The 13086-nt window shown below is 40.4% G+C and overlaps 1 protein-coding gene across 1 annotated transcript in view; it reads right to left on the bottom strand.

Moving 5' to 3' along the window:
* LOC122841544 (protein unc-13 homolog A-like) overlaps nt 1–12230 on the bottom strand; it is a 41487-nt gene extending 29257 nt beyond the window's left edge. Inside the window, exons 1-8 of the mRNA XM_044134929.1 lie at nt 11553–12230; nt 5363–5392; nt 5079–5178; nt 3521–3638; nt 3314–3437; nt 2539–2609; nt 1129–1183; nt 712–741 (exon numbers count right to left, since the gene is read on the bottom strand). Of these exons, the coding sequence (XP_043990864.1) occupies nt 712–741; nt 1129–1183; nt 2539–2609; nt 3314–3437; nt 3521–3638; nt 5079–5178; nt 5363–5392; nt 11553–11574 (550 nt within the window). The 5' untranslated portion in view covers nt 11575–12230. The remainder of the gene's footprint in view (nt 1–711; nt 742–1128; nt 1184–2538; nt 2610–3313; nt 3438–3520; nt 3639–5078; nt 5179–5362; nt 5393–11552) is intronic.
* Nucleotides 12231–13086: the final 856 nt, after the last annotated feature.

Genomic DNA, 13086 nt, shown 5'->3' with positions numbered 1-13086 from the left:
GCTCTTTCTTTTTTCCTCTGAGTTAACAGAAATGAATAGCTGCAGTTGTGTGGGTGAGTCTGACAGGCACTTATACAACACCATCCCCTGATCACAACAATGGGGGAGATGACAGAGAAAAGCAGACACTTTTTGCACAACAGTTTTCTGTTTTGACTGTGGCAGAGCAAGAAATATTAATAAGTAATGTTCTTGTCTTCCTTTTAAATCACCCCTAAATTAAATCGACCCCATGTTTAATCAAATAAAATAAAAACTATAGAATAAATATCATGTTCCACAACCAGAAGTGACCGAAATGTAGGTAAAGTATTAAAGGCATTTGTGTAACTATCCAAAAAATAATTTAAAATAAATTATTTAATTATTATTTAATCAGATATTTTCTGGATCACTTTAGTGGAAATTCACAAAGCAGTGCAATCTACTTGTGAATGTCCATCAAGTCCAACATATGTGAACAATTAGCATCTACTTTTGAATCGTATCACTGCTATTCATTCTTCAGACGCAGCGAGGCAATAAAACTGATGAGGAAAAGACTTTTACTTTTTAATGATTCATCTAATTAACAGAGAATGTCAGATCCTGACGAGGCTTCCTGAAAGCCCTTTCTAAATCAACAGATTATGCTGCACGTTGCAAAAGACGATGAAAAAAAATGTTCATTTAGAGATGAAAAACATTGAGTACAGAACACGGTGCACTTACTTTGCTGATCTCCCCACAGACTCCAGTTACCTGCAGAGAAACAGGAGAGGGTTTATATTGATCTTGACCTGAACTGATACTCATACTCTGACACGCATTCCCGCCATCAGTGCATCACTGTTCCCCAATGCAGGCAGTGAATGGAAAGAATCTCTCTAATTGCCTCAGACAGCTGCCTCAGCGAACTCCACAGACTGGACCAACAGCAGAAAATCGCAGGCAATCTCAAGGAGCTTGACTCCGGACATTTGATAGGATTATTGATCCTTTATGGTGCAGCGAACAAGACCTGTTTCCCCTCTAACACACAGCAACCCATGTGTGGCTTAACATAATATCAGAGACTGAGTTAAAGCAATCTAATTACACCTAAATGGATAATTTTCAGTTTTGTACAATCAGCTGCAGGTCACTTACAACACTGGGTTCCCACCACATGGAGAGGGCGTTCCTGTTCCTCCTGGTATGAGTACTGCATTTGACAGAAGCAGAACAGATGAAAACTTATTGTTAAGCACAAAGTTGGCTGGGGATCACAAAAATATGTATCATATATAAAGTTATGCACACGGTATCTTGGGAAATAATAGCCTTTCTCACATTTTGCCACCTTAAAACTACATCTTTCAATTTATTCTATTGGGATTTTATATTAACAGTGAAATCTTGTTGATATTTCCAAACTGAAATCTGAAAAGCTTAGCATGCTTCCCAAACCTTTTATATGACATTTCAAAAAAGTGCTACTAATTTTCTTTCCAAATTACAGAAAGTCAAGAAAAGGTTTAAGTGGTATCAACATTCAGGGTTTCCCCCAGAAAACTTGCTAAGCCTGGTGGTTGGTGGTGATGCATCGTGTAACCGGAAAAATACTACTACTACTACTACTACTACTACTACTACTACTAAAATAATATAAAACCAGCGTGGGGCTGCACAGTGGCGCAGTTGGTAGAGCTGTTGCCTTGCAGCAAGAAGGTCCTGGGTTTGATTCCCGGCCCGGGGTCTTTCTGCATGGAGTTTGCATGTTCTCCCTGTGCATGGTGGGTTCTCTCCGGGTTCTCCGGGTTCCTCCCACAGTCCAAAAACATGACTGTCAGGTTAATTGGTTTCTCTAAAATTCTCCCTAAATGTGTGTGTGAATGGTTGTGTGTCCTGTATGTCTCTGTGTTGCCCTGCGACAGACTGGCAACCTGTCCAGGGTGAGCCCCGCCTCTCGCCCGGAACGCAGCTGGAGAGGAACCAGCAACCCTCCTGACCCCATTAGGGACGAAGGGTGGACAGAAAATGGATGGATGGATGGATGGAAAACCAGCGTGATGCGTGACTACGAAGAGAGAGCGAAACCTCCTCACTGGGCTGAACCTGCATGATGAGGTTAGCGCTGGTTCATTAACCACTAACGCTCCGGGCAACTGGGACCACATACATAAACTTTACAGGGAAGACAAAGCCACACACTGGACAGCGTATTGAGATGTAAACGCCGCACATAATTCTTTGTTCACACAGATAAATCTCACTGCTCCCTCTACGCGCACCTCTGAATTTGCGACTACGAGTTATTCCTGCGGTTCATGTAGCTGCGCAACCAGACGCGTCGGGGTTAAACTCTTACCTTGAGTTCTCCAAAGAAAAATAATTTCTCACAGGAAAGCATGGCGGGCTGCCAGGCTAATAATACACTGGGGGAAACCCTGAACATTTATGCGGAAAGTGAAGAAAGCGTTATGGGATTTTAGCAAGTATGATGCAACCTGCTCTCTGGCTTGTGCCTGTACTGCAGGATTATTTTGGGGTGCAAAAACAAACAGGCTGGCAGCTTACGTCTTGGTCCCTCATGGCATTGAGCTGCTCCAGTTTTTTGGCCCAGTAGCGGGCCTCATCCTCAGGGATATCTGAAAACAATCATTCGGTCAAACTCCAGGTGACAAAATCTCTCAAAATAAGGCTCATCCAACTGAAACCCTTTGAATAATCCCACACAAAATTAACTGTCAGATTACCCCCAAACATGGTGGAGAAACATCAACTGTAATTATACTTTGCCTGGTTCTGATGGTTCTTTTTTTTTAAAACGACACAGCGATACAGCTGTAGATGCTTTTGCTTGACCTCACAACTCTATATTTAAAACTGTCCTGTTTTACTAACAGTCTCAGAGCCAACTCTCTATAAATAGGCAGGATGTGCATATTGAGGAGTCAGGTGTACATTATTGATTAGAGGAAGAGGAAACGGGATAGAAATGACACCTAATCAATGCTAAGAGGAACCCAGCTTGATCACCGAGAAGAAAAAGGACACAAACACTTCTGTTGGTGCAAACTATACAACTAAAAAGTGGGTCAGGGTAATTAATCAGGCAGTTTCTTGCTGCTCATTTGTCACTGTTTGCACTGAAAAATATACAGAGAAGTATAATTTATTTGTTCCAACCCCACTCCAAGTGATTTCACTCAGCAGACATAGATAATTACTTACATTTACTAGGGTAACTACAGAAAAAAATGCACTATGCATTTTACTTCTACTTTGTTAAATAATGCTTTTCTTTCACGAGAACAATTCTTGCTACTCTACGCACACTTGGTAGTCTCACCTAGTGGCAGTTCAAAGCGTGTATCAAGCAGCACCAGGTGTAGAGTGGGATCTTTGGTTCCACAGATCTCACTGTCAGCCATGATGACTTGAGAGTCCAACGTGAGCCACTCCCCAGGACCTTCCTGTGTGCACAAAGATAGCAGGTAATGCAGGAGAAACAAAATTGCACAAACCGTTGAAGAATGCAGTGGTAGTCTTAGCGAACCTCATTTGACTGTCGGATGCTGCGGAGGGGAATCCACACGGTGCCGACCATGGTGTCCCAGATTAACCCTTTGTTCCACACCTCAACTGTCAGGCCAAGATCTAGCCGGTTGATTTCACTACAGGAGGAAAAAATAAATTAAAAAATTTAAAAATATTAGGATATTATGAAAGCTTAAATTTGACAAAATAAATCATCAAAACAGAAGTAGAAACATGGAAAAAGTTGATCGGCAAGTAAAAAAGGTTTGATTCCTATGATGCAACTAAAGACTTCTCCTCTGGATTTTGTTCCACCTCCACATGGATCTACTGTGTTAGCTTCCTGACTGAAACCATCTCAGAAAGTGGGTCTCGATCCAGATGTTTGGTCCGCAGCAGGATTTGCATGAGTGCATTTACACCTGCACGAATGTCCAAACAAAGTCTGCTCCATTTAAAGCGGACCAAATGTGTAAGTTGTGTGAATACACCCTATTTTTTTTGTTTTTACTGTTGCTAACATACAGGCTGATATATTTGGAGCAACTCTACAACAGTCCAATATAAATCCTATATTAGACAGCAGAGAGAAAGATGGAAAGTGATGAAGGAGTGATGACTAAGGGGAGGGAGGGAAAATGTGATTGTATCGCCGGCCTGGAGGGACAAAGAGGGAAGTTTAATTAAGAAGTAAAGGGAGTAAACTCCCTATATCAATGTTACTCCTTTTTTCTGTAAGAGAAGTTTGATTTAAAGCAGTGACTGAGGGGGGAGGCGAGTCAGTTTGAGGGAGAACACGAGTCCCTCTCTGTAGCCCAAAGGTTACATAACACAGCTCCACTGATGCAACCCCAGTACAATGCTGCACGCCTCCAAACATCATACAGATGCAGAGGACTCCGCAGTAATCCTGCCTGCTGCAGCCCACATCCCGATAATGATTCTCACCCTTCACCGCCCATATGCTGCTGCACCGTCAACACTGAATCACTCCAACAGCCAAATATTCACTGTTGTGTAACATTAGCGCTTTGAACGAGATACCATTCAATATCTGTGGACATATAAGATGAAATAAAAAAAAGATCAAAAGAGAAATATCTAGTCTAGAGAAGAAAGCTGCGGAGAAGGAATGGATGGAGAGGAAAAGAGGAGCATTGGGGGTTACTACAGAATGGGGAGAGAAAGAGGTGAGGCCAAGATAAAGATGAAGATGAACGGGGTTTATTCAGGGGAAGTGACAAAGAAGAGAAAAGAAGGGGTGGAAGGAGGCCAAAGTTAAGAACGAGAATGAGAGAGAGGCAGAAGTATCAGATGAAAAAGAGTAGGAGACAGCTGATGAAGGTGGAGAGGAAGAGCTGTGAGAAACAATACAGGGATAAAGAGCACTTAGGATGAAGAAGTGGAAAGAAAGAGCGACGAAAGCTGATAGAAATCAAGCATTCGAGCAGCAGTGGAGGGAAAAGCAGAAGATGGATGAATGAGAAGAGGCTCGTGATGAAGGTGTGTGTGTGTGTGTGTGTGTGTGGGTGTGTGTGTGAGAGAGAAAGAGAGAGAGAGGATACGGAAGGACTCACAACATGAAGTCCTGCTCCCAGCAGGGCAGGTTGCCCCTGACAGCGATGGTTGTGCTCTTCACATTTTGCACTTTTAGAGTCACATAAGTGTTAAATTTTTCTACAAGGAGAAAAAGACAAAGAGAAGAACTGAAAATGTCAGATGGAGAAAATAAATCTGCATTTTACTATCGAATATACATTCTGTTCAGCGCCACGATCGCTAACAGCGACACGATCTTGCCTCAAACAAAACAGACTCCTCATGCACCTCCTCCCATTATTTCGGTGAACCTAGGCCTTACCTTGGGGTCCATCCAGCTTGGCTTTCTTCACTGTGGGAACACAGAGAGGGACATGGTGACACACAGGAACACCATCTGTTTTCATGCTCACATGTCCTCTGTTTTCATACGGAGAGGGCGAACCAAGGAGGTTTGCAATGTACTAAAATAGCAGTCAAGGCGACATGTGAGAGATTGAAACAAAACCTTTTCATTAAAGAAAATTTTAAAAAATCTTTCTTCTGTTTAATTGGATTTTTAGTGAATACTTTGATAGTGGAAGGAAGTGGTTTTTAAAATTTCTTTTACAAAGCAAATATCTGAATAGTGTTGCATGCATTTTGTGTGTGTAATCATATGTTTTGATACCCCTAAATAAAATCTTGTGTGACCAGTTGCCTTTAGACAATCCAGCTGCTCTGTGAAGCTCTCTCAGGGCAGAGGTCATCAGTAAACATGGACAAAAGTTTAAACATCAAAATCTAGCGTTCATGGAGGAGTCACAAAAAGAAACTCATCTTAAAAAAAAACATGTTAAGAGTCCTAGTTAAAGTAGAGTAAAGTCAAAGGAAGCATGTAAAAGAAGGAGCTCTGATTAGATGAGACCAAAACCTAACTTTTTGGTCTAAATGTGATAAGCAGAGCATGCTGAGCATCATCTTGATCAAAAATAAAACATGGCGGCGGCAGCATCATACTGTGGGAAACATTTTTCTTTAGGAGTGTTAAGAATGCTGAATATTAATGTCTACCTGTCATGTGCAGCGAAGGATCAGATTAAAATACTGAGGGGAAAGTGGAAGTCTCAGAGTAACCAATTTAATACAGTTACAAAACGCTTACAGCGAAAACTTTTTGAGGGAGAAAAACACGGGGCTAACAGGGGGAGAATCAGACAAAGACAAAAGGGAACAGATGGGTATAAAAGGTGTAATCAAGGGAATGAGGAACAGCTGCAGGGAAAACATAAGCACAGACGAGACGAGGTGATAAAAAACAGTTGTTCTGAGAGAAGGAAGAAAATAAGCAGAGCAGGAGGAAGGGAGAAAATATAACATGGAAAACCCCTGAAACTAACAAACAATAACAAAAAGACAAAGGAATGAAAAAAGGCAAAATTTAAGTAAATGAACAAGGAAAGGAAATTATCACACCAGAAACAAAAACCAAGGTGTGAACACTGGCACACTTCACATTTCTGTTTGCAAAAAATTGATATTAAAAAACCAGACTTAATATTCTTTCAACGTTACATAAATCCACAAATTTATAGTTTATCTCACAAAATCTCAGCAAAATATCATGAGTTTAATCAAGACTTTTAAGACACTTTGTGTCAGTTGTCACAATTTTTAGCACAACTTCAGCGAACCAATAAAATCTGAGAAGAAGTTGAAAGTAAGAAAAAACAACAACATACAAACCTAAAAAGAACAGAATAAGCTTGGCTGCATTGCAAAATGTCTTTACATATTTTATTTACATCATATTACTGTGAAATGCTAACTACTAGCTTCAAACATGTAATTTTAGTTCATTTCTGCAAGTTAACTTGTGAGAAACAAACTGTTTATTGCACTAAGTACTTAAGAAAGTACTTCTTTAAGTACCTTGAAGTCCAATATACAAAATATTGACAGTTGACAATTTTTTTATAAAGGTACCTTTTTTCCATATTTAGACTCATATATAACATAGAACCTGAAAAATATACATATTACCCATCACAAAGAGGCAGAGGTCACCAAACACACTCAGCATTACATAAGTGTGTGTGAGGAATGCAAACAGTCAGTTGTGCAAATGCTGACTGAAAATATGATTATTTATTTGCTCTGATGTTTCTACAACTTACATCAAATGGGAAACCATAACCAGTGCTAAACATTGATTTCAATGTGCAAGTAAAAAAAAAAACACACACAGCAACATGCTCATCTCATATTAATTATTCATCCATAAAGACGTTTATTATTCTGTATCTGTTATTTAACCCATTTGGAGCAAATTTCTCTCTTTTCCTGGCAAAAAGGCAAATATTCCAGTCTAAATCAAACAGTATCTGCCTGTGGATTTTTCTGTGTGCTCTGTAAGCCTGGGCTCCCTCTCTGCAGCACTTTTACCAGCCGTGACGTAACTCACACATGCATTTTTAATGCTTCACTACCCACTACTGTCAACCACGTACACTCTAGGAGGTCCTCACACTCACACACACGCCCACGCACGCCTCACTGCAAACATGTGCATGCCTCACATGCACATGTTTGCAGAATAAGATATAAAAGTTCTCTGTGGCACATAAAAAACCTGAGTGTTTCTATCTTTAGAACTCTACCAGCAACACAAATTATAACCTAACTCACAATTTTCTTACATGTACAGTTCCTACATCATAACCAGTCACCATAGTAACAAACACAAAGTGAAATAGCACAATTGCCCTGAGTCAGCAAGGTACTTTTCTATTTTCCAAGCCTTTTTTTTTTATGTACCAAGCACCCACTGGAGATAAACCTGCAGCTTCTCCCATGTCGCCTCATGATGGAGTCACATGCTAAATGCAGTGGCTCGCTCCTTTGCTGTGCACCTGCAGCAAGGATGAAAATTACATAATCACTGCTTTCATTCAGCCTCAGCAACCTTGTGGGAAGCTCTTCATGTTCACGACAAATACGACATATAGATATAGATGCAGTGTAAAGCGTGTTGTAAAAGTATTCAGAGCCCTTAAACTTTTTCTCTTGCAACAAACACAAACTTCACATTTTGTTTTTGAGATTTTATGTGTCAGTAGTTGATAATTATGACGTGAAAGGAAAGTGTTTGGTTTCTAACATGAATGCAAATAACAATCTGAAAAGGATACCAAGTGTTTGTATTCAGTTCCCTTCACTATATAACTCATGAATAAATTCAATTGTAATTAATTGCTTTAAGTTGCTATCTAAGTGCAAACAGTCAACCTGAGTACCTTTAAATCTGATTGTGAATGTTCTGTTAAGCTTCTAAATCAACTTCTCAAGCTTTTAAACACTAACAGACACTAATTTTTTTTTTCTTGCAATTTGTAATTTTGAAAAAAAAAAAAAAAATCTCCAAAAGACCTCAAAATAAATCTAGCAAGGCATTTTGGTACAAACATTGTGGAGTCGTAAAAATTGAGGTAAATGCTACAAATTAGTTTTAAGACAAAATGACTCTGCTAGTAGCCGGAAAGTACCTGCAGTAAATATCCTGTGTTATCTTCATTCAGGAATTTCCTCCAAAGACAGCACAGTCTGACTTATGAGGACGGGCTGGTTATTGCCAAGAGAACCGACTGAGCAGGAAATCAAGCACACCCTTCATCTTGAACTGTCAGGGAAGACAAACTGGAAAAAGGTGGAGCTGACTTCAGCTGTTTCATGACACAAAAGAGGGATGCCTCCACTCAGACAGACAGAATCTTATTCTGACAGATCGCGAGAGAGAAGCAGCAATCCAGCTGCTGACAGCGACATCAGACTGTGACTTTGTGTTCCAAAAGAAAGACAATAAGAAGGCCGGACATTAAAGTGGCAAAAGGTTGCCAAAAATTGCTCAGATTGAATATGCGTCTGTGCCTGAAATCTGCTTGGCTGGCAGATATGCCAACGTCGCCTATTGAGGAGGGACAAAGTGCCGTGGAGGCCAGAAATAGCTCGAGCCAGGTAAGCATGAATGATGTAAGCGGAACAGAAAGAGGGCTCTCTGCCAAGCCCCGTAGTCTGCAGCAGCCAGCGTTTATGAATGAATGACTCTCAGGGTCTTTTTAATGACATCTGGGAGTGACTCAGAGCAGGGACAGTCAGTGGGTGGAACTGACGGGACAGGCTGAGGTGGAGCAGCATCTATTAAGCAGCTGGATGTATCGTGACTTAAAAAAAAAAAAAAGCTTTTAAATTTTCTTTTAGCTTTTAGAAAGATTGCTGCGAGCTCAATTGATCTTTACAGCTTGTGTACGTACAGATTGTTTTCGTATCAATCATAAGAGTTGCTATTACGTGCAAATTGATATTATTTTCAGATTTTATCGTCTGCACTAACGGTAATATCTAAATGTGAGCTGAATATGAGACAGGAAAGCAATTCAAAAGCACTACAGTAACTCGAAGTGCTATTTTTAGAGAGGCAAGCCCATTTGTTCACCTTTTTTAACTTGCTACTGGAAAGCAAGGAAATGAATTTCATTTGCCCTAGGTCAAACTCATTCTTGTTCACTGAAATGGCTTTTTACTGGGACTTAAAGTATCCACGTCACCGCTATTATTTCCACCTGATCTTTTCCTTTAAGAACAATCCACAATAAAAAGGTAGACTGTAAAAATTGTAAAAACAAAAAGAAAGAAAAACAAGGGAAAAATCTTGTCTCAACAACCTCAGACTACACTGAGAGATTCTCAACTCTGCAATGATTTATTTACAGATCAAGACAGAGACAGCAGTAGGCCAATGTCTGCAACCATTAGGGCCAAAATCACTAAGTTTTAGGTGCTCGGTCAAAAACCCATGATTACATTGGGGATTCTTTTGTTTTGCACCCGCAGAGCAATAAATGAACCATGATACATTTTAATTAAACAAATGATCTAATTTTTGTAGAAAAGAACAAATCATTGATCCAAAATTTGGTTGTTTCTTTTGATTTCATGTAAAAGAAATATCTAGAATTTTCAAACTTTTTGGGTCATTTTTTTTCTATTTTGGTTTTGCAGAAAATGCTTTGGTTTGTTACATAAACTATCCTCAGAAACACTTGCTGTGTTTAGATAAGTTTAACTCTGCCAAACTCTAATTTTGAGTAAAATGTTGATTGATTACTTTAAAAATAAAATTATTGGCTTTTTTAAAAATAAAAAAAAAAGAAGAAAAAAAAGCACTTCCCTTAAAAGAGTAATACTTTGTATTGTACCTAATACTTTCCTTAACAAGATAAAAGTAAATATAAAATGAAATTGTGCATCTGCATCAGCTTCGTTTACTGTCTACAGTCAGGGACCTCACAGAATTCTTCCAAGGGCAACAAATGGCCCCCGTGCCACGTGTTGGATGAAGAGTTTATGGTATTATTACCAGATGACTAACTCTTATCACAATTACATTTTTCATTGTAACAGCCATAGCATTATAATTTATTGTGTAGAAGTACCTCTACAGTTATGATACCATAAGAATTACTACTGACTTGAAACATATCTACAAATAGAGACGGGGATTTGCTGAAGGCTATTTTAAACTAAAATCTATATATACTTGACTCTTTATATGTGGTCTCTTGCCACTTCTCTCAGCGTTTGTTGCTGAATCAGCTCTAGTCTGTATAAAATAAATACTCAGAAACGTGTTAGAGAACACTGTGGAAGAGAATCTCCCATTTTAGGTCTTCCTCCGCCCTTTCACTAGTCCTAAACGTGGACTCCGTCACGTTACCTCGCCAGCTATGCTTATTCATCCGACTAATAAGAGGTTTCAGTGACAGCATCAAGTGCATTTTGGGCGTGTGGTGGGAGGAGGTGACGCATGGCATTTTAGGGGAAGACGCGGAGTGGTCCTGAAGGGGTGGGCGTCGGGGGTTGCCACAGGCTTGCACCTCCTGCCGCCAGTATTTCCCTCGGTACGGCAGAGCGGCAGGGGAGCGGTGAGCGGCAAGGGAGCAGTGCGCGCGGTGCGGTGCGGTAGCGGCAGGGCAGCGGTGCAGCAGGGGCTTTTCCTCGTCCTCCTACTCCTGCCCACGCATGAATGAGTGGATGAAACACACTTACACGTACACGCGCGAGCAAACACACTATCCGCAACAGAACTAACAGCACCCGGAAAGGAAACAGCAGCCCGCACGATAATGGTCATGTTTTTAGCTGATAATTTTACCATTCTTCAAAATGCCTTTTAAAAAAATAGTAAAAAAAAAAAATAAATAGATTTTTTTTGGTCCCAACAATGAATGAAAACAAAACGCACCATTCAATAAAATATTCAGTCAAAAGTCTTCCACCATTAAAAACGCGTTTGGTTCTGCTATGTTTTCTAAATGACCATTCAGCAAAGAACCTCCTGTGCTCGGACAACACTTTTTCCAGGCAGCTGACAGTCAGCACTGTCAGGGACTACTGCTGCAGTTAAACCGTGAGCAGGTAACACTTCTGTAACATCACACACACGCACGGTCTTTTTCACTGGTTTCCTTCCTTACCTCCCACACACAGCAGGGACATCTCTGAAAGCGGCGTGAGCGTCCCCGGCTGTCCTTTACTTAGTGCTCCGCGGTTTGTTCAGTCAGTCCTCTTTATAGAGTCTTGGCCACAGGAAAAACTCAAAGCGACAGAAACCCGTTACCCTGAACCGTAACGCCAGTAACAAACCGACACCATCTCAGAGAGACTCGTCTGTCCTTCTGCGGGACTGTTGCTCCTTTGAAGACCGGACAGGACAGACAGGAGTAGATTCCTCGCCCCCCACCCCTCTGCTTCCTCCTCTGCATTGCCTCAGCTCTCCGCCGCTGCTCCTCCTGCGCGCACAGCCATCTTGTTTCAGCAGCATCCACCGGGCTACGGCGCGAGGACAACTCCCCCGTGCCTCACCGCCCTTACGTCACGGTTGATGAGGAGCAGGCGGAGAGGGGGTTCGCTCCTCCAGATGGCTGCAGGGATGCACGGAGGACGGGATGGGACTGTATAACATCATCGTGATGGGAGGGCGATGCAGTCTGCACTGTAAAACCTGGCAGGTTGATTCAGCTTAAAAGATGGTCAACCTTTCTGTCAAAAATCAGTTGTGTGTCAGTTCACCATTACTACTAACTAGCTCTAAGTTCACTTCACGGTAAAACTCAACTAATTTACAGTGCTGTGTGAAATTATATTAACCCTTAACAGGTTTCTTTTATTCTAACATTTATGATCATCAAAACAATCAAAGATGCTCAGACTAAATACATGCAGTCTTTAAATGATGATCTCCTACCTTAATAGGATAAAAGTCATCAAAAATGTGAGAAAGTAACTGTAGCCAAATAGTTAATCATAAATTACCTGAAAATATTTTTTGTTCAGGTTCACCATCCACACCCAGATCTGTTAAATGCAGATGTTAAATAGAAACAGTGTTACATAATCTTAAGAAATTTAAGAACAGTCAAGTAACAATATCAGGATGGAAGGAGCTTGTCATTTCAAAACTCCAGTGAACCACAGTGACCAGAACCACTATTATCCATAGATGGAGAAAACATGGAATAAAAGTGGCTGGCCTATTAAAATTATTCCAAGAGAGCACTGATGACTCATGAATGAGCTCATAAAACTCAGAAATGCATCAAAAGCACTACAGGCATCACTTGCTTGATGTGCATGATTCAACAAAAAGAAAGAGAATAGGCAAAAATAAATGACATCAGCAGGAAGCAAAAAGAACAAACAAAAAAAGCCACTTGTCTAATATTTGCCCATCATCTTGAGAATCCCAAATTATGGGGAAAATATTCTGTGGAAAGAATAAATAAAATTGGAACTTTCTGAAAACTGTGCAACTGATTGCAGCTTGCGTAAATTAGCACAGCATTCAAAAAGAGGAATATCATACTGACTGTCAAATATGGTGGGACCGTGGTGACTTTGATTCTTCAGCGAAATTAAATCTAAATCCACCCAAGAGAAAACAGAAAACAAGAAACTTAAAGAACAAACTGCTGACTGATGAAGACAATTTTTTTTTATTGTGTTGAATTA

The sequence above is a fragment of the Gambusia affinis genome, linkage group LG12, assembly GCF_019740435.1.
Source record: "Gambusia affinis linkage group LG12, SWU_Gaff_1.0, whole genome shotgun sequence".
NCBI classification, from domain to species: domain Eukaryota; kingdom Metazoa; phylum Chordata; class Actinopteri; order Cyprinodontiformes; family Poeciliidae; genus Gambusia; species Gambusia affinis.
Note: the sequence above shows the minus strand (reverse complement) of the source record. Positions and strands in the feature narration are given on the sequence as shown.